Here is a 22,851-nt window from a genome sequence, read left to right on the forward strand (position 1 = left end):
GCTAGATAGACTGGTTAAAAAAGTGTTTAAATCCCAGCACTCGGGAGGCAGAGGCAGGTGGATCTCTGTGAGTTCGAGACCAGCCTGGTCTACAAGAGCTAGTTCCAGGACAGGCTCCAAAACCATAGAGAAACCCTGTCTCGAAAAACAAAAAAACAAAACAAAAAAGTGTTTAAATTTGAGCTAATGAGATGTTTCCCACTGGATAGTGATGGTAGGCAGAGGAAGGTGATCTCTGTGAGTTAAGAGGCCAGCCTAGACCACATACCCTAGTTCCAGGATAGCCTCCAAAGCTACATGAAAACTGTCTTGAGATACAAATATTCTCACAGATCCTGGCTCAGTGTATTAAATATTGTAAACATTAGTCCCTTGGTGGTACACAGTATACAATTTGAACAAGGACACACAGCAAAATGACCTATTAACCAAATAAAATTGTATATCCTGAGATTTGTCTTTGCAGCTTCATGTCAGATATGAAAAACAATGAACAGCCAGTTTTCTTGACTGCCTGTATCATTTCACTTCTACTAACCATCCTCACTTCAATATTGGATATTTTAATTATTTAGCCTCCTCATAAAATCCTGTTTATTAGCACAACCCCACTGTCATGAAGTACAGACTTAATTTGACTGGTTCGTAGGGATTTTGATTACTCTTCAACTGTATTTCAAACAGAACTTGATTAGTCAATAAACAAAAATGTGTTTTGAGGGCACATGGAAAAGTAAATTAAGACTTTAGATCTATAGATTTCCTTTTTTTATATTTATTATGTATACAATATTCTGTCTGTGTATGTCTGCAGCCCAGAAAGGGGCACCAGACCTCATTACAGGTGGTTGTGAGCCAACATGTGGTTGCTGGGAATTGAACTCAGGACCTTTGGAAGAGCAGGCAATGCTCTTAACCACTGAGCCATCTCTCCAGCCCTCCTTTATTTTTAAAGGATTTATTTACTATGTATACAGCATTCTGCCTCAATGTATGCCCGCATACCAGAGGAGGGCGCCAGATCTCAGTACAGATGGTTGTGAGCCACCATGTGGTTGCTGGGAATTGAACTCAGGACCTCCGGAAGAGCAGTAAGTTGGTAACCACTGAGCCATCTCTCCAGCCAGAAATATATAGATTTCTTATCTAAGAGGGAAACCACAGTTAAAGATCTAAAGGATTTCACTCAGAATGGACACTTTAAAATACATTCTGAATATTTTTATTCAAGCAATTTTTACTTCCATCCCCTTATCTACAATTAAAGATGTGTTGATTGGCAAGCTTGGATGTACTTGTTACACTGGTTACATGTAAAAAAGCAGATTCAATATTATCCTATAGTCGACTCAGCCTTTAAAGAAATTGGCATGCTATGAAAATCCATTGGAATTCATACTGCCTATTGTGAAAATGAAAAGATGGGTAGGAGAGCTCAATGCTTAAGAATGCTTACTGCAGAGCTAAGAGCACTGACTGTTCTGTGGACCCAGGGCTCATTTCCCAGCACCCACATGACAGCTTATAACTTGTCTAATTTCACTTAGAAAATTTGAAACAGTCACAGAAATTCATGTAGGCAAAACACCAATTTACATAAAATAGGAAAAAAAATTTCTAACAAGCTCTGACTTCGGTCCCCCAAAATCATAATTTGTGACTCACAGTCACCCATAACCCCAATTTCAGAGGACCTCCACAGGCACCAAGCATGTTATGTGGTGCATGTGAGATATGCTGGCAAATGTTCATGTAGCATTAAAATTATTTTTAAACACAAAAATAGGTCAGATGCTCCAAGACAGACTCTCAAGACTACAGGAGGCCCTGCCTCAAAATAAATTAAAAACAAAGGCTGGCTGTGGTAAAACAGGCCTTTAATCCCAGCACACATGAGGTAGAAGCACAGAGATCTCTACCTAGATCTGTACCTAGTCTACAAAGCATGCCCAGGAACCCTGGAACAAAACTAAGCCCAAAATAATAAAGACTGTTTCAGCATTTGGAGAAGTACAGTGATTGAAGCCTAGTTGAGGCAGTATTGTCAGCCCTTCAAGAATGTTTGGGCTCACATACATAAGACACATCAAAGAGCTCAAAGCAAATGTGGCACTGCAGTTCAGGGCTACCGCTTAAACCAGAAATATTTGTATAGGACTTAGAAAAAGACAGAACTCAATCAAATCTATCAAGTACAAGCAGAATAGACTTTCTCCCTATGAGTTTAGAAGCTACTGTGTTTGGAGATCACGGTAAAAACTTTCCGACCTTTTGACAGACTAAGACATATCGATGAATGCTGTTCCAGAGCATTAGCCAACGGTCAGCTTTTCTTCAACAGAAGGGACATACCTTGGTGACTGATAAGAAGCCCAAGATGTTGAAAAATATTTCCCTCACTAGGAAATACTATTACTAAGAATGAAGCGAATTAATACCAGGCTATGTGTGTTGATACACATACATACCAAATCTTAACAATCCACAGGCCGAGACAGTACCATCTTTAGATAGTGGTAAACCTAAACTCTAATGCAGAGACACTAATTTGAAAACAAAACCATGACAGCCTATGCTCAAGTTTGTAACATAAGCATTTGAAGAACGAAAAGTTTCTTGTGTCCTTTTTCAGAGAATTTTATTTGAGTGGTTCTTACAAAGATTGTTGCAATATGAAAGTCATTTGTTTGATAGAAATATCAAGCTGTCTTGTCAAACACACTGAAGTAACCCAAAAATATATTTCAGAGCTCACAGAGCTTAAAAAGAGCAAAGATTATATGCAACCAGACAAAACCTATTTCTGCATTTCCTATCACTTGCTCAGACAGCTTTGCTCAAACTGTTACATCAACCATCTTCAGGAAATGCAGGGATCATTTTGTTTGGAATCTCAAGACACACTAACACACAGTATTTACAAAGAAACTTTTACAGATACATTAATTGAAAAGTTACCATCAACAAATATAATTTTGAAAGCCCCTTCTTGCCAAATGATCAAGGTGAGATGCTAAACAGCCCTTAGCTGCCTAGATTTTCCACACACTAAATGTGTATTCCAGAAACCTTTCCTGAACCAAGGAGCAAAGTACATGAAAGAATGTGAAATGTAACTGCTGTGTAAAAAGTTAGGCTTCTGAAACATTAAAACATTACCTGTCTGCCTTTATACAGAAAGCACATTTGTTCCCCTAGAGCTATTCTATAGAGCCTTAATGTAATTTTCTACACGGACATTTTTAAAACGGCAGAACAAGCAAAGAGCTTTGCATAAAGTAAGATTTGCTAGTTAGGGAGAATGAGCACACTGCATTCCTGTTAACATTTTTATTTTTCAAGATAACAGGAGTTGAATACAAATGACAGTAGACCCTTGCCTCTTTATTTTTATCTAAATAAAAGATAACTCAAGATGAATTCAAGGAAAAAAAGCTATATACATAAGGGACTATATCTTCCTTCATCGTCTACTTGGAACCAGTAGTTGTGTTGCTGTCATAGAATCAGGAAAGAGGTTGTGGTAAGTTGGAAGAGGTACATACGCTGCTGTTATCATTTTACCTGTTGACAAAAAAAAAAAAAGTTGAGTAAGACAACTATACTCAAATCACTTGATGTCCAACATAAAGTGTGTGTAGCAGTAACTCACCAGCAAACCACCTGCCATGCAATGCGTTGACAGCAGCAATAGCTGCAGCAATAGATGGGCACTTCACATATACATTGCCCTGAAAGTAGAAAAACAAAAAATTAATAAAAACGGTATAGAACACAGGTCTCATGTTTATTCAAGACGTTTGCAACTTAGTACTTAATTTTTCATATTCATTCAAATAGCTTATGACCAAATACTTCAGATGTTTCAGAAACTCAAATATCTTTCTGGTACCCCCCCAATCTCTCATTTATTTTTAAATAAAGAATGAAAGTTGTGGCAGTTCCAACCAAGGTAACCGCAGTAAACAAACTGATATATGACATAACTCTCATTAAAATTTGTATTCATCTTGCCTTTCTTTTAGGGGGTAAATTTAGATAGCACATTCAAGTTCTTTTCAAGAATAACCACTAGAGAATCACACTATGTGCCTACAGTAAGCAAAATCACTTGGGTGGGTAAACCAAATAACAAAATTCATGCATTAACAATGCATTAAATACAAAAAAAAAATAACCCAAGAAAAACTAATATAAAATACAATGGACATGTGATGCTCTAACTGGTTAAAGAATAAGATAAAATGTTTACGTAAAAGTATCAAAATAAGGCCCAGCAGTGGTGGGGGATGCCTTTAGTCCCAGCACTGAGTTCGAAGTTGGCCTGGGACTAACTATACATAGTGAATACTAGGCAGCCAGAGCTTCAAAGGAAAACCCTGTCTAGAAAACAAAAACCCACAAAGAAAGAAATATTAATGTACCTGAGCTGAATTTTTGTCAACATAAATATGAATAACTCCTCCATGTTTATTACATTCTTCAATCACATCATCTTTAATCTCTGTATCCCATCCAACTTCTTCTTCTCTGTAAGAAAGGATAAAACATAATGAAGTTATATTTAAGTACTAAAAGTGGTTAAGTACTATCTTTGTAATCTGGAAAGGAATTCATTAGCTCTTCCACCATATGAATACCAGGCAGGCCAATCAGTTCAAGGCCAGCATGGTCTACAGAGTAAGTTCCATGACAACCAAGTCTATCCCACAGAGAAACACTGTCTAGAAAACAAAATAACTAAACAAAAAAATAAAATCAAAAGTTGAATTTTAGCACCCAAACACTTAAATATTTGACTACTAACACTATATATTAATAAAATTAAAAGAAATTAAAATTATTTTCTGACATGTGAATAAAAAAAGAAATTTCAAAATAAAATGTATTGCACAAAGATAAACTCAAAGCAGAGAGGGATCACAAGTTCAAAGCCCACACAGATTATTAGTGCTATAGAAAGTTCATTCCTACCAAAAAAACCATAGTCCCTGTTGGGAGTAAAAGAGGACTGGTAATCTCCAGCATCAGCAAAAGCCCTCACTTATATTCATGACCAGTACATGAAAAAGAAAATAAAATCCTAATAGTAAAAAAGGATGGATACTCGCTACAGAGGACCTCCTTTTTCAAGAGAGCTCCAAAGAGGGATTAGAGAGAAGCTCAGTAGTTAAGAACAGTATGTGTCCTCCCAGAGATTCAATTCCTGGCATATGTGTAGCAGCTTACCAGGGAATCTAGGACCTTCATACAACACATAGGGTAAGACAATGCACATACAACTAAGTAGTAGTGAAAGGCTGTAGATATTTTACTACTGTCACAGCTTTAAATTTCAAACCATGTGTCCATGTGCAAAACAATGCCAACTATCCAACGTAATACCTTTTCAATAATTAATTATGAATGGCAATTTATCTTATTGTAAGCATACTTACGTTTGAGGGTTAAACATGTTAGAAAGTTGGAAACATTGTGTTGCAAGTGGTTGAACAGATGCAGCTGCAGCTAAAGCTGAGGCTAAAAAAAAAAAGAAAAATCAGCTTCCTGAAAAACATGTAATATCCCGTGACAACTAAAACAAAAATTAAGCCTATCTAAATGTGGAGTACATATTATATAATCACCTTCTTCAACATAAGACATTTGCTCATTTTATCATTCAACCTTAACAGTTAAGGTAATCATGACTACACTAAATCATCATTAGCTTAACTTATAATAGGCAACGTGGTCTATAAACATTTATTATTTAGAGAATGAGATGGACTCAGACACAAGATGCAAATTTTCCTAAAAAATTAAGGAGCTGGTTTTGGAGCTTAGTGCTAGCCTAAGAGACACGAAGCTCTGGGTTTAATCCTTAACATAAACACAAATGGGTCATCTATAATCTTGGCCTGAGGAAGGATAATCAGAAGTTCAGAGCGACCCAAGCCAACATAGCAAGTTCTAGGCTAGACAGGAAAATATGAAATTCTGTTTCTAAGAAAACAAACAAACCCATATTTAAACAGGGTATTGGGCCGGGCGGTGGTGGCACATGCCTTTAATCCCAGCACTTGGGAGGCAGAGGCAGGCAGATCTCTGGGAGTTTGAGACCAGCCTGGTCTACAAGAGCTAGTTCCAGGACAGGCTTCAAAACCACAGAGAAACCCTGTCTCCAAAAACCAAAAACAGGGCATTGGTTGAGTTCACATTATCTCACCACCTATGAAACAGGTAGGAGGGTCTCTTAGAGATTTCTGGGTCTTTTGGGTTACAAAGCAAATTCTAGGATAGCCTGGACTACAATACCAGAGAGAGACCCTTTCTCAAACCAAACCAGCCAAACAAATCCTATGACGGATTGAGAACAGATATGTACTCTAAATTAATAAAATTAAAACAAACACCTTAATACGAAACACTCAGGAAAGAAAAAAGTTAAATAGAAGATTCATTTTATTCTTTAATGATATAAAATGTAGTTATTGGAAATCTCTAATAATACTCTCTTGGTTTTGCCAAATGCAATTGTTTTTTAAAAAGAGCAATGCATATATTTTAGATTTATGTATAAAAACAAATTCTCTAAACTCAACCATATCAAGAGTCCCAAAGGCGCAATATATGTATGTATTTGAGAGTCATTGCCTACATGCAAGGGCTTTAGGTACCTGTTTATCTCAGAAGCAAGAAGGCTGCATGAGATAACCTGATACTTGCTTCATACTCTTGTGACTACCATGTGGATTCTGGAATCCAAACATGGGTCTTAAAATGAGGAACTAAAGTGCTCTAAATCAAGGAACAATCTTTCTGATACACTTTCTTTTCAATGCGTGAACCTTAATATGATTAACTATTAAAAGGTAAGAAAAAAGTATCCAAGGAAAAATGTCAAAATAAAGTAACATTTTAAATGCTTTCTCATAGAAAAATAATAAAAAAGAACAACTCATTTATGATATGACTCACATATGTTTGAATACACTGGACATTACATAGCTGTAGTTAATTGTTAACTGTTGCAATGGTTTCTATTTAGAGTCCCTTGGGTTATGGTTTTCTGTTGAGACAGGTCTTGTGTCCCTCCAGTTTGCATAAAATTATCAAAGATATTATAGCAGCTGTTACAGAACTCACCGTAATCACATTATCTGACCAAATCCCATTCCAATGCATTAATAATAAACAGCTAAGGATAAAATAATGTATTAAGAAATCGAGATAACTGAAACAAATAATCTCTAAGGACGTATCAGACAAATTGCACTGAACAATTTACAGCTAATCACGAAATAGCACATTAAAAAATTAATCTATTAATTTTGTGCTTTATGGTTATGTTTCTTGAGACAGGGTTTCTCTGTGTAGCCCTGGCTCTTCTAGAAGTCACTCACTGAGATCCACCAGGCTCTGTCACCTGAGTTCTGGGACTAATGGTCTAAACCACCACTACGCAGCTGCAGGATATCTATTTAAAGAATGCCTGCATAATGATAGACATGTGACTCCACTCTAATCCTAGCCCTAGAGAAAGCATTATAGCCAATGGGAAAGGATGGAGATGGCAGAAAAAGGAAAAGCCTAGTGTTAAATGGACATGACAGTGGAAGTGAATGCCTTTGATCCCAGAATTCAGAAGGCAGAGACAGACGCAATGAGGCCAGCCAGTTCAACAGAGGGACTTCCAGGACACAGATAAACCTTGTCTTGGGTGGAGGATAAGGGTGTTTTTCCTTCTTTAATATGTCCTTTAAAGAAAAAAATGATTTTTCTTTAGAGAATTGAGAAACCTTTTCCTAGTATTTCCCACTGTGAACAAATATTACCTGGTGCAGCTTAGGAATTAAATGTACAACTGCTTAAGAAACCCAACATAATACATCTAAAAACAAAACGTGCTGGTGGTGCACGCCTTTAATCCCAGCACTCAAGAGGCAGAGGAAAGCATATCATTTTGAGCTCCTGAACAACAAGGGTTGCTAAAATGAAACCCTGTTTTGAAAAACAAAACATACAAAACCACTTGTATATGATTAAAAATGCCAAGCTCTAGTAAGCAAAGACAAGCAGATTGAGTTTTAGACCAGCCTATTCTACATACAAAGTTCTAGAAGAGGCAGAGCTACACAGTGAAACCCTATCTACTAAAATAAAAAAATAAATGTATGCACAACTAAAAAGCGTCAAGAAAACACCTAAAGGGAACTACTGATTAATTATGAGTAATACAGATCAAGGAAATTACAAAAGGATCATTCTGGCTTAAACTAAACAGCATGCAGAAGCACAAAGAAATAAAGTTTTAATTTGATGAAAATGTTAATCATTAAAAAAAACAGTAACTACAAATGTGGCATTTGCCTAAAGAAACTTAAAATACACTTAATACTTATCTAAAAATAAGATTTTTTTCAAATGGGATCATTAGTATAAAACAATAACCACGTTACTCTAATGGTGGCACACTAAGATGCTTTTTTTGTCATGAAGTAGTTTCATAAATAAGACATGAAACCATTGTCTACTTGAAATCATTTCAATATGCACATAATTTAGAACAATTTAGAGGCCCAGTCAAGGCTTGTTACTACAGAGTAGGATAAGCCATCATTATAACAATATAAAATATCTAACCCCATACAATTCTGAGTTTAACAGCAGATCCATTTTTCATGTTCTGAGGCTGGTCTGCTAAAATATTGACTATATGTCACTTTCTTTTAGGTAACTTAGATAAACCATGAAAGAAATACAAGACTGAGTTATGGATCTTTCTTTTTTAAGAATCAAGGACTGAGTGCGACAATCCTCTATCAGAGGTCAAAAAAACCCAAAAGCTCGCCGGCTCAAACATTCAAGCAATTCAAATGTAAAAATATCCAGACATCTTTTATTAACTTTAAATTCAGTGATAGATTATTCTATCTTACATTAAATGGCAAAATTATATCCAAACAATCATTAACAAATTTTATCTTTGTACACTTAATTATATTTCAAGGAAAAAAGATTAAAAACAATTAACTCACCTTCAGTCTGTTGGGAAAGTCGTGTTTGCAAATCTATAACAAAAGAGAATTCTACAGCTCAGTGCAGGAACAATGAAGAGCCTCAACTAACAGGGTAAATGTCAGGAAAGTATTAATAAAAGAGGACTTCAACAGCAGGGTTTATTAGAGTAAACTTAGCAAAACCTGGCAGCAAAACCTCCTTCCCCATTCCTCATTGAATAGGCTTTGGGGCCTTTTACTTCTTATCCTAGAAAATGATTCACCTCTCCTATGTACAGTCTTCCCTATCATATGTGTTCCATTTATGATACCACGGCTAGGAATAATGGGAAATGGGGAAAGGGAAGCATACCAGTCAGAAAATATGTTAAAAACCCTGATTGAGAATTCAATTCCAAGTACTTGGAAAATAAAACTAATAAAGCGTTAAGTATTTCAAAAAGTTTTATTAGAAGTGTAACAACAGACACACATTTAAGACCTATGATCCAGTTCACTAATTTTACAATTTTGCATTAACTGAAAAAGACATTATTGTAACAATGTGGAACTTATCTTTCTAAGAGCTTCTCGGATTCAATCTGTCATTGATTTTTTAGCACAGGCTAACAATTTGATCACCTACAGTGAAAACTGTTAACACAGGAAAGCACATTAAAAAATTATGACATGTACGGAAAGTCTATATGAATATGAATTGTATATGAATTGGGAAAGAGACTCAAGCAGTTAGTTGGTGTTGTCCAAGCCATTAAAACCAGCAATAGCAGAGGAGAGGCAGGTTGTGGGCTATTTGAACACAGGGTGATCTACATAAGGAATTTCCTAACAGCCAGAGCTACATCATAGTGAGACCCTGTCTCAAGCAAATAAGAAAAACAAGAGATAGAGAATTTATCTCTGCAAAGCTACCATAGCCAATAAAACCTGAAGTTCTATTTGGGATGTAAAAAGACCAGAATACATAAAACATGTATCTAAAACTACACGTTTAGGGCGTTAAAACAGCTGGGCAATTTGAGCTAAAAATTAGCATATCAATGAGCTCAAGAGATGAAATGTATTTATATCAAGTGAACTCAAAAATATTAATGTGAACCAGTATCAGTTACTTTAAATAAAATTGCCTTTTTCACACAAAATGGGTAAAATGTATAAATAAGAGATTGATGCTATTAACCAAGTAGGACAGCTCTGAGTTGGTGGATAAAGGTTAAGACCAACCAGAGATATCCAGTAAAATCCTGTCTCAATAATGGTAAACTAAATATAATGCTAACACATGCCTTTAACCCTAGCACTTGGGTGACTAAGGCAGATCTCTGAGTTCGAGTCCAGCCTGATTTACAGCGCTAATTCCAGGACAGCTAGGAATATTACACAGAGAAACCAAGTCTCAAAAAAACTAAATTCATAAATAGGAAGGCCTCTCTCCTGACTACCTCACTTGGGTCTCTGAAACACATATGGTGGAAGGATAGAGCAAGAACAGATTAATGGGCCTCTAGCCTCCACACATGGGCAGAGGATTAAGTATCCTACCTCAAAATAAGTAAACACAACTAAAACAAAGCGAATCTTCCCTGCCTCCCCACCCTACAAAGTGAATTCTCTTTAAAAGTGTATGTGTAATTTTTCCTGGCTTTACGTCTGTGCAACAAGGGTGTTTCGATTGCCCCCAGGGTCAAAAGAATGCATTATTTACCCAGAAAGAGGACTTATGATTAGCTGTGAGTTGTTAGGTGGATACATGAAATAGAACCCTGGTTCGCCTGTAAGAATAGCCAATCCTCATGAGGCCACCATTACAGCCCATATATTTAAGATTTTTACTAATAATCACCAGGACATATTATCCTCAGGGTTGATGATGAGACTTCTGTATATAATAAGCAATACCTCAAGGTGGCATGGAACTCATCTGAATAGAGCCTACTCACAGCAACCCTAACTTCACTTAAAGGTATGAAGATTATAGGAGTAAGAAGAACTTGCCAAACTTAACACTACTATTGATCCTATAAAAATAAGGAATATAAATGTGTTTCTCTATTCACTAGTCCCTCTAGGGCTGCAGATTAAGAAAGAACCCTTCAGTAGCAGAACAATCATTTCACATGGGTCACCTAAGACTATCATAAAAAGTAGTTATTTACAATTCATATCAGAAAAATTAGTTATGAAGTAGCAAAAAAGTAGTTTTATAGGTCAACAAAACATGACAAACTGTATTAAAGGGATAAGGTAAAAGAAGGTTTAGAACCCCTGCTCTAGTGGAATACCCAAATCATGATTTAGCATTATTTTTCGCATGAAAATTTGGCCTTAAAAGAATGGAAGCAACGAAGTAACCATTTTGAAATTAAATGATCTTTTATTTTTACTGAAAGGATTTCTCTACACAGTTGCTGCTATCTAAGAGCTCACTATGTAAACCAGGATGGCGTCACCTCTGAAATACTGGGAGAGCACTGCCACATTTGGTGAGGTACTATCTTTCAAAAGAATTATTTATCTTTATTTATGTGAATATGTCAATTTGAATGTAAGGCACATGGATGTGGTTGCCTTCAGAAACCAGTAGAGGTGGTAGAAGCTAACGTAGCAGGTAATTGAGTTGCACCATACGGTTAAGGGAAATGAACAGAAATCCTCAGGACACAACCATACTGGAAGAGTTATAATCATCCTAACATTCATACTTCAGGGTATTTCCGAAATTTGACTTCAATTGCAGAAAGCAGTTTGGTGGGCTGAAGAGATGGCTCAGAGGATAAGAGCTATGGGTATTCATAAGTCTTGAGTCAATTCCCAACAACCATATGATGGCTCTCTCACAAACATCTAAAATGAGATCTGGTACTGTGTATGGTTTACAGGCATACGTGCAGCCAAAGCACTGAATACATAATAAAATAAATGAAACTCAAAAAAAAAAAAAAAAAAAGAAGTAGGAAAGAAAACAGCGACAGGTGACTATTAATTTAATGCTAAAAAAAAAAAACAACAGTGGATGTTTTAAAATCTAAGAGAAGAAACACAGGTAAAAGAAACCTGTCAGGGGCTGGAGAGATAGCTCAGCAGTGAAGAGCACCAGCTGCTCTTCCACAGGACCCGAGTTCAATTCCCAGCAACCACATGGTGGCTCACAACCATCTGTAGTGCGACCCTGATCTACATGTAGTTGTACCTGCAGATAGAGCACTCATAGACATAAAATAAACAAATCTTTAAAAAAAAAAAAAACCGGCCGGGCGATGGTGGCGCATGCCTTTAATCCCAGCACTCGGGAGGCAGAGGCAGGCGGATCTCTGTGAGTTCGAGACCTGCCTGGTCTACAGAGCTAGTGCCAGGACAGGCTCCAAAGCCACATAGAAACCCTATCTCAAAAAACCAAAAAAAAAAAAAAAAACCTAAACCAAAAAAAAAAAACCTGTCGGAGCTGGGTGGTAGTGGCACACGCCTTTAATCCCAACTCTTGGGAGGCAGAGGCAGGTGGATCTTTGTGAGTTCGAGGCCAGCCTGGTCTACAAGAGCTAGTTCCATGACAGGAACTAAAAACTATGGAGAAACCCTGTCTCAAAAATCCAAAAGAAGAAGACAGCACTTGCAAAATGTCTCAATGATTACTTTTCCCTTCACATAATTAATTATATTGGCACTGTATGAACATAGTGTATAAAAAATATAAAGACAAAGATCACTAACTTCATTTCTTCAATTATTATTACTATTATTTTTTTGTTTGTTTTTTTATCGAGACAGGGTTTCTCTGTGGTTTTGGAGCCTGTCCTAGAACTAGCTCTTGTAGACCAGGCTGGTCTCGAACTCACAGAGATCCGCCTGCCTCTGCCTCCCGAGTGCTGGGATTAAAGGCGTGCTCCGCCACCAACGCCGGGATTAAATTATTTTTAAATATGTCTGTATGTATGAATCTATGGGTGACTATCTGTAGGTACCTACAAAGGAAATGTTTCTGATTTCCCTGGAGAGAGACAATTCCCTTTGGAGGGACTTAAAAGTACTCTTTGGGAATTAATTAAACTACGATCCATTAAAAGAGCAGAAAGACTTTTTAAACTGAGAAGCAATTTCAAGCCCCAGCCCTATTATTTTTTGTTTAGTCTGATTTTATATTTTTAAGACACAGTGCCTCTGTTAACAGCTTTGGATGTCCTCTAATTTACAGAGATCTCCCTGGCTCTACCTGCTGGACTCATAGGCATGTATCAACACCAACCCGTATCCTTTTACTTATAATAGCAATTAAAATGTTTTATATAGCTATGTATCTAAGCAGATTCACTAAGCTAGCACGAAGGTCTCTTTGTACATTCAGAATATTACTAGATTAAAATCTTACACAGCCTTCCTTTATATAAAATTTAGAACACAAATTACCATACTTCTTTTGTAGTGTTCTGCTTGCATCACAGAAGAGCACCATTAGATCTCAAACGGAAAAGCAATCATCAGTGCCAGTGTCCCTAACCTCTGAGCCATCTCTCCAGTCCCAGATCACCATACTTTTAATTAATTATAATCAGTAAAACATTTGTTTAAAACAGGGTTTGATTTTGTATCCATGATATATCCAAAATCAATTATTCTATGTTCTAGATTTACGACTGTGTTAATCTCTTAAAAATATTTATCTAAGTTCTGTGTTTATTAAGACTTTTGCCTCCATGTGTATGTCATGTGTAAGTGTGGCCTGGAAACTTCAAAAGACATAGCTCTCTTGGATGTACTGAGGTTATTAGATGATTGTAAGCACAAACACACACAAAAATATCTTTCCCCTAAGTTGCTCTTCTCAGGGTATTTAATCATAGAAACAAAAGAGCACAGAAGCAACAAAATAAATCTAAGCTTCCTTTTAACAAAGAATATTTTCTAAAAATTGACAGTAACAATTTGAACTACACTTGAGATACTTCCATAACCACACAGGGCATTCTGGTTAGTATACAATTACACTACAGCTACACTTCTTTTGTAACCATTAAGATGGTAGAAGTACTTAATGAATTGAATTCTCAGTTAGTCCTTTGAAATGCAAAAAATTTGGCATAATTTCGAATTAGGTGAAAAATGATTTCAAATTAGAAAAGATTCAATTCCTACCTGCCACAGCACCAAATGCCAAAGAGCCACTCATTTGTAATGCTTGCTGTGCTGCTGGTGGAATCTGCAAACCTGTACCTGTAAAAGAATGAATCTTCAAGTTCTTACCAAGGTTACAGTGGAGAAACCCAATTTGAGAAATTTACATTACATGCTCGACTCAGAGGCATAAGCAAAATGGTTCTACTCTGTAAAACCAGTATTGAGAACTTACCCTCTGCAAGTCTAGCCATTAATTGGAGACGACCAGTTGTTCCCAAATCAATTCCAGTCCTTTCAAGTTCATCACTGTCCAAAAATGAACTAGCACTAGAAGCATCAGTTCGTTCAGTAACGTGACCAACTTTCATTGGTCTCCCAGCTAGTTCGAATCCATTAAGCTGTTCCAAAGCTTTTTTGGCACATTCTGAATCAGAAAACTAGAATAAACGACAGGAAATTTATAACTGATTAATTTGCAATATATCACTACAGACAAAATAGTACCTTCAAGTGCACTGGCATACAGAGTGAATGTCTGTCTGTGTGAGGGTGACCTCTGATAAAGATGTTTACACATTGTTTACATTTTAAGGTCATTGTCTCCCTTACTGCAGTTATGTAATGTTTGCTTAATATTCTGATATGAAGTCTTTATCTGTAAGTTATATAGGTATTAAGGATTATAGGTCAATAGTCATTCATGTTTGTTTTACTTTTAGTCAGACTAATTAGGGTTCCTAGATACATAGCGATTCTATTCTGCATACATAGTTAATACAGTTATAGACAGTTGCAAGCTGCAGTGAGTGCTGGGAATTAGCACGTGTTCTCTGGAAGAACAGTCAGAGATCTTAACCGCTGAGCCACCTCTCCAGTCTTTAGTAGTAACTTCATAAATATATTTTTGTCTGTTTTTTGAGACAGGGTTTCTGTGTAACGTTATTCTAGAACTCACTTTGTAGATGAGGCAGACCTCAATCTCACTGAGACTGCTTGCCTCTGCCTCCCAAGTCCGGGGAGTAAAGGCATGTGCTACCATCACCTGGCTAACTTCATGAATTTAATATAAAACAATGAAAAAAATATAAGTATTTAAAAATAGTGTAAAAGTATTTGCAAATTAAAATGAAAGATAACTAGAAATAAATAAAGCGTATTTGTAAGGCTGTTTTAACTTTTAGGCAATGTGTTGCTAAATATATATCATAGGCCTAGAACTCACTATGTTTATCAAGCTGGCCTTCAAATCCTTGAGACATCCCCCCCCCACACACACACACAGCCTCCCAATGGATGGGAATGGAGGTGTGTACCAGCATATCAAGAAATCTATCTGAATCTAAAGGCACCTAGAAACTTAACATTAGTCCACCTAGTAAATGGAACAAAGATGCTTTTTCCTTCACACCTGTCCTTTAGTCTCCAGATTAATTTTCAATGTCCTGTGCCCTGCCTCTTCTAAACGGATTTAAAACAGGTTTTTTTCTTTCCATCTCATGATTTTAAAGGCCTCAAGGAGTATTCCAAGGCCTTTTCCTATTAAGAAATGCGGTAAGGGGCTGGAGATGTGGCTCAGGGGTTAAGAGTTAAGAATGCTGGCTACTCTTCCAAAAAGACCTGAGTCCAGTTCCTTGCATCCCCACTGAGTTGCTTTAAACCACCATAAATTCCAACTCTAGGCTGGGCAGCCGTGGAACACGCCTTTAATCCCAGCACACGGGAGGCAGAGGCAGGAGATCTTAGTGAATTTGATGGCAGCCTGGTCTACAGAGCAAGTTCCATGATAGGCTCAAAAGCTATAGAAAAACCCTGTTATCAAATCCCCACCGCCAAAAACTAATTCCCACTACAGGTGATTTTATACCCTTTGGCCTCCCCAAGCACACAAATGGCATACACCCACAAGGATGAAGAAAAAAAATATTGCCAGGAATCATGGCACATGTTTTTTACTCTAGCATCTGGGAAATAGAGTCTATTTCCACTATGAGGGAACCAAGTGGAATGGAATATTGCCTAAGGGGAAAAAAACCAATGTGGTGGCACATGCCTTTAAAATGCTAATTCTTGCAAGGCTAAAATCCTGTGTATGACTTTAAACCCAGACTGATATAAGGGAGTTCTAAGGTTACACATCGAAACAAAAAAAAAATATAAAAAGAAAATAATAAAAACTGAGTTAATAGACTAGGTTAAGAACTTGTCCCTAAAGACAAGAATAATCAGTTTTAATACAACAAACAGACCAGGCAGCCTTTAATCCCATCATACTGGAGGCAGTGGGAGGTGGATCTCTCTGAGTTAGAGCCAGTCTGGTCTATAAAGAGAATTCCAGGGCTGGCTACATAGTTACTGAGAAACCAAAAACAAACAAAACAATATAATAAAGTCCAAATTATTTTACAACATTAATGTTATGGGAAACAAAGGAAAAAATTTACTTAAATTGCACACATTTTTCAGTCTTTCACGTGATTTTATTTCTCCCTTCAACCATATTTTGTTTTAACTGATGAGTCTATAAACACAGACAGAACCAGGCTTATGAAGCCCACTTATAACCAAGGTCAATACCACGCCATGAATTTCTCCCACCATAGTCACATTTTGCCTGGCTTTACCTTCATTATATTGTGTGGCTACTTCACTGAATCACAAATCCAATCATTACTTTCTCCATGGCTTCCATGATTGTGCCATGTTTTTCTAAACATGTTTTAGCTTTGCCACCACATTTAATTCCATGAGAATTAAATCACGCCCACAAAATCTACCTACTTCTTGAACGACTTTCCCCTTAAGCATTAATGTGAACTGATTCACATTAATACATATAACTCTAATAGAATATATATAGTTATACACAATACATATAAAAACAAAATATTTATAAAATATACCATGAAAAGTCATATCATTTAACCTTATAACAACGAATTAAAAAGCTATATCCAATATAAACTATACATAATATGCTAACTATATTTAATTATACATATGGTTATTATAAGAAAGGGTTTTTCTGTATAGCCCGCTTTCCTGGTAGTCACTCTTTAAATCAGGACAGCCAGGAACTTACTCTGCCTCCTGAGTACCTGTGCCTCCAAAAACCAAGGGGGACGGGGGGACGGGAGACATGGATGATGTAGTAGTACCTTATATCTAAATTCTAGGACTTAAAAGCTAACGTAGTAAGAAAAACCTTTAACTTGGTCAAGTTAAAATTCTCACGGATCTTCCTTTTAACCAATAATAATGTGCATAAGGAACCTGACATGATAGTGTGTGTTTTTAATTTAGGAGACAGAGATCAGTTATTTTGAGGCTAGCCTGGACTAAATCTAGAAGCCAGGGTTACAATGAGGCACCAGATCTCAAAAATGAATACTCAAGTTATATTGTGTATCTGACACCACTAGAATTTATGGTCACGAGCACTTACATGCATAGATCAAAACAGACATAATACAATCAGAATCAATATACAAATAAAGAAACGCAGGTATTTCTACAAATAAAATGACTTAAAATACAAATTATTCTTTTATATTTACAACAATCCCTACCTCATATACACAGCAAATATTGTAAGACAAATACTTACTGTAATGAATCCATATCCCTTAGATCGACCCGTTTCACTATCCATCATGAGTTGAATACTTTCAATCTAAAATTTAAAGGCATAAATTAGGCAAAAATGTTCCTTAAGATATAGCTTTTAAAATCTAGAATATACTGTATGCTTATCCCCAGATCCCAAAGTAATGAAGATAGTACAAGTGTTCTTTACAAATAAATTTCATTTTTTTAATTGACATTTATTGAGCTCTACATATTTCTCTGCTTCCCTCAATGCCTCTCCCCACCCCCCATGCTCCCAATTTACTCAGGAGATATTGTCTTTTTCTACTTTCTACTTCTCATGTAGATTAGATCTATGTAAAATAAAATTTTGTCAAGAACTAGAATTTTTGAGAATTAGAACACTTTGGCAGGGAAATACTATCTGGAGAGTGAGGGAAAGAAAAAAGTACTAAAATTTACCCTTCCAAAAGGCTCAAAGATCCCTCGAAGCATATCTTCAGTTATGTTAAAGTGTAATGATCCCACATAAAGCCTCATAGGTCCAGCACTTCCCTTTTGTAAATTGTTAGCCATTGCAGCAGCTCGATTTTTTTCTGCCTGTAAATAAATGAAACCCATGTCAAACACTAATATAAAGCAGGCACTGTCAATGACAGAGGAAAAGATTAAAAAGTTAAAATCTATGAATAATAAAAACTGAACTCCAAATTCAAAAAGAGAAAGAATTTGCCAAGCACGAAGAAAAAGGAAACTGAATTATTGGTAAAAAAAGTTTGTCTGGGACCATAAAATTATATGACGGAAGGATGATGGTGATAGCTAAACCACACTGTGAATGTCATTACTGGCACCAAATTAAAGTGAAGGGCGGTGATACCTGATACCACGTATTAAGTCAAACGTGTGCCTGTTACGCAAACACTGCACCACCGAGGTATATTCCATGACACTCAGTTTTGCCCAATAGCCGATGTGTTAAATGTTGGAATTCACAATTTTGTCCTGTTTACTGAATATTTGAAGACATTCATTACTCACTGGTGGACAAACCCCAAGATCAATTTATCTGAGAGTTGAATGAATGTCTTCCATCTCAAACGATGGCTAATTTAGAAATAAGATGTTTGAAGGACCATATACATTAATTCGTCTAAGTAAATAACTGCTATTTGATCTATATTAGCACCTTTCAAAACTTCATTATTTATGTGTTGTAGATGTTTTGTCTGCATGTGCATCTGTACACTATTCATGTCTAATGTGATGATTCATTCCATTTAATAGGTTTGGTGAATAAAGAATCATCATGTATTGATTATCAGCCTCTTTAAAATTGATGACAATTGTCCTGCCTAACCCTCGTATGTGCTACGCTACAACACCCAGCTCAATGACCAACCTGTGATGCCTGTACTATAATGGGCACTCCTAAAACACGTTGACCAGTTAATCCAATTGCTAGAGGCACTGAGCTAACATCAACAAATTCCACATAGGCAATTCCTTTGGAACGTCTTGAATTTCTATCAGAAATCATCCTCACATCTCGAACCTAAAGAGAAAAGAAGTACAATAATTATTTTGTATTAAAAAAAACCGACGTAGTTATTTCAACACATAAAAGACTGTTTCGTCAGAAACACTATCTCAATTTATGTCCCTTGAGCTTAAACTTGTTTTGCAGACCTAGCTGGCCTTAAATTCGCAAAACTCTGCATACTTGTCTTCAGAGCGCAAAAATTAAATTTCAGTACCGAAGACAGGATTGACACGTATCTTTAAATAGAACACTAAGAAAACCAATAGGATTTCAGTATTTACTCCCATCTCATGTTAAAACTTACAGCCTTTTTACCTCAATAAGAGGGTTACATTATCAAAGACTTGCTCCTAAAATAATTAGTGAATAATTTATTATGTTATCTTTGGGGCACGGGGTAAAACTGTGTAAGTTACAGGACAACTTTAGCCACCCTATTGTCTGTTTTCACCATGAACTACAGCTACAGGGAGGGATGGACTCAATGTCATCAGGCTGCTGTTAATTGCTTCAACACAAAAGGATTAAGGACGAACCTGGTGTTTTGATAGGTTTTCCTGAAACTCTACAGCTCAAACACACTCCTACCTTTAACTCAATAGTAGCCAGGGTTATAGTAATTATATAAGACATTGAATCACATAATTCAATCACACCCAGAAAACCCCTAGTATTTTCATTTTTACATATGAAATTTTCATCTTAATCTATTCAATATACTCATAGCTTAAATCCCAAAGTAGAACAATATATAAGGAACCTGATGTGTTCTGAGAATGGCCTGAAGCAGCACAGTAGGTAAAGTAATTAGAATTGGCTTACTAAACCATATGTCCAGATACCCAGGCACTTTCCTAAGTCTTCCAAACTTAAGTGGCTTCACAGTATTATTATAACAATCCCTTTCACATTTATTTTAAGTACAAAATTACCTATTGCCGTTTTCCTTGGCTACATTCCAAAATGTGAAGGTAAGCTCCTACTGCTAATGACACAGCACAATGTATGGAAATAGGACTTGGAGGAATTCAGCTGGAACTGACCTGGAAGCCTCGTCCCTGAGGACTAGCTCTCATAGTACTGGAAGATGTTTATACAAACTGCCAAGGGAGAAAAGCAATCAATAGTCCTAACCTGCTGTGATACCTACAAAACACAATGATGATCAACAGAAGATTTCCCAAAAGGTGCAATTTGGAACTTTATATTGATGATTACCAACAGTCTAATTGACCTCACAGCTAACTCAATAGGAAAGAATTCATTGGTGTACTGTAAAGCTACTCAACTGTCTAAGTCTTTTGAGGTCAAAGATGTAAGAAAATGACCTAATATTGGCAGGATGTCAAACCAAACCATACATATCTATCCTTAATTGTAACAGTAAAGGTTGCTATACTTCACCTTTCATCAAAGTTTTTGGCATCAAATGAAGACCATTTCAAAAAGCACCACTAAATCATGAGGGAGCTAAGGCCCAAATGATACATCTACAACACACACAAGGTTCAGGGACCATTATCGAAGAGAGGTCTAATAAAGATTTTTAGGAGCTAGATAACCAGAACAATATCTGAGGTATTTTTTTCTATATGTTGACAGGGAGGCTGCATTCAGGAAATGTCAATACAGCAGCCTAAACAAGACAGCACAAGGTGGAGGAGGACAATCAATCAGTCTTCTTCAAATGAAGACCTAATTGGTTACCCAGCACTAAGTGGTCAGCCCTAAAATTATACACATGCAAAGACCACTAAAGGACCTCAGGAGAATGATTATATTGATGTATTTAATAAGACAGTAACAAAACAAAAAATTAAATAATTTGTGACATTCTGCCAAACACATACACCCATGCTCATTTTTTTTTTTTGAGATAGGATTTCCCTCTGTAGCCCTACCTATCCTAAAACTCACTCTATATATCAAGCTGGCCATGGGACTCACCTGCCTTTGGCTCCTGTATGCAAAGATTAAAGAATGAGCCAAGAGTGCCTATGAAACCCCAGTTTTCCTTGAATTCTCCTTACACAGTGGCATTTACGGTGTGTGTCACAATGTGGAAATGGTTAAAACCCCTGACTTGCAGCTTGCAGTCTGTAAATGGTGAGTTACCTTTCCTACTGTAGAGAAAAACTCTTCCAAATCCCTTGGTCGAATTCTTGCTGCCAACTGCATGCAGAAAACTGTCCTTGCATCCCTCTCCTCAGGAGTTAGATTATCAATAGGTTCCCTAAGAATACAGAATTAATGCTTAAGTTAGTTGAAGTAAGGATCACATTTATCACAGTTACCCTCAAACTATCATTTTTGTTATTTTTCAGAAAAGGGTTTCTGTGTAACCCTAGATATCCTGGGAACTCAAAGAGATCCCACATGCTGGGATTAAAGGCCTGCACCACCACTGACAGATTCAAACTCCTGTCTTAACCAAAGATTTCTTTCAACTTTTTTTTTTTTCTGAGATAGGGTTTCTTTGTGTAGCCCTACCTATTCTGGAACTCACTCTGCAGAACAGGTTGGACTCCAACTCAGAGATCTACCTGCCTGTTTCCCAAGTGCTGAGGTTAAAAGGCACACGCCACAACCACTGACAGTTCAATTTTCTTTAAGGAAATATTTAATTTTACCTGTCTATACCCTTCAATGGTGTGTTCTAAGTGTATACAATTAGACTAAATTCATGCCAATGGAGATTAAGATTCCTCAAGCCTCAATTGAAAATAATTGTAAGCTAGCAAGTAAGTGCCAGAAACTGAACTCCTATCTTCTCTGAGAACAATTAAGTTCTTTCTTTTATCAGTTAAGTAATCTTTCTTGAAAAATCTCACCCTCCTGTTTCAACCTCTCAGTTTGCAGCATTATAGACTTGCATCAAACACTCGTGTTAATGCAGCGCATTAAAACTTTAATGCCTGTTAGGCAAGCAATCTTACACCTTTTTTAAAATTTATGCTCTCCAGGAGATAGTGCCACACACTTCACATGAAACTAAAATATGTCCTGGGTTCTCAAGTAATTTTTAATGTAAACTTTTAGTAAAATTGTAAAAAAGGAGGTTGTCCTGTGCTGCCAAGCCTTTAATTTCAGCATCTGAGGGCGAGAGACAGGCAAAAATCTGAGTTCAAGGACAATTTGTTGTACATAGCGAGTTGTAGGGCAGCCTGAGCTACACAGAAGACCTGTCTCAAAAAACAATGAAAGGAGCCGGGCGGTGGTGGCGCACGCCTTTAATCCCAGCACTTGGGAGGCAGAGGCAGGTGGATCTCTGTGAGTTCGAGACCAGCCTGGTCTACAAGAGCTAGTTCCAGGACAGGCTCCAAAACCACAGAGAAACCCTGTCTCGAAAAACCAAAAAAAAAAAAAAAAAAAAAAAAAACAATGAAAGGGAAGAAAGGGGCTGGTGAGATGGCTCAGCATTTAAGGATATTTGCTGACCTGCTTTGGTAGTTCACAACTCAGTTCCACATTATAACCTCGTAACTACCAATCACATAGTTCACATAACACATACATGCAGGAAAACAAGAAACTAACTTCTAAATATTAAAGAATAAACTTTTCATTACTTGTAACCGTTTCCAACTAGTTTTAATACACTCTATATGTAGA

The 22,851-nt window shown here is 36.7% G+C and overlaps 1 protein-coding gene across 11 annotated transcripts in view; it reads right to left on the reverse strand.

The window, feature by feature from the left end:
- Nucleotides 1-1,860: 1,860 nt before the first annotated feature.
- The window catches only part of Rbm39 (RNA binding motif protein 39), a 36,270-nt gene continuing 15,279 nt past the window's right edge, over nucleotides 1,861-22,851 (reverse strand). For 6 of the 11 annotated variants that reach the window (XM_075962723.1, XM_075962720.1, XM_075962724.1 and 3 more), the window contains 11 exons: nucleotides 21,355-21,472; nucleotides 19,099-19,251; nucleotides 18,159-18,296; nucleotides 17,716-17,781; nucleotides 14,344-14,548; nucleotides 14,130-14,207; nucleotides 9,021-9,071; nucleotides 5,439-5,520; nucleotides 4,425-4,530; nucleotides 3,653-3,731; nucleotides 2,613-3,564 (listed from right to left, as the gene is read on the reverse strand). In XM_075962723.1, the coding sequence (XP_075818838.1) occupies nucleotides 3,464-3,564; nucleotides 3,653-3,731; nucleotides 4,425-4,530; nucleotides 5,439-5,520; nucleotides 9,021-9,071; nucleotides 14,130-14,207; nucleotides 14,344-14,548; nucleotides 17,716-17,781; nucleotides 18,159-18,296; nucleotides 19,099-19,251; nucleotides 21,355-21,472 (1,177 nt within the window). In that variant the 3' untranslated portion in view covers nucleotides 2,613-3,463. Of the gene's footprint in view, nucleotides 3,565-3,652; nucleotides 3,732-4,424; nucleotides 4,531-5,438; nucleotides 5,521-9,020; nucleotides 9,072-14,129; nucleotides 14,208-14,343; nucleotides 14,549-17,715; nucleotides 17,782-18,158; nucleotides 18,297-19,098; nucleotides 19,252-21,354; nucleotides 21,473-22,851 lie in introns of all 11 variants that reach the window. The other 5 variants (XM_075962727.1, XM_075962722.1, XM_075962730.1 and 2 more) reach the window with 3 other exon arrangements.

Source organism: Microtus pennsylvanicus, chromosome 2 (assembly GCF_037038515.1).
Source record: "Microtus pennsylvanicus isolate mMicPen1 chromosome 2, mMicPen1.hap1, whole genome shotgun sequence".
Classification (NCBI taxonomy): domain Eukaryota; kingdom Metazoa; phylum Chordata; class Mammalia; order Rodentia; family Cricetidae; genus Microtus; species Microtus pennsylvanicus.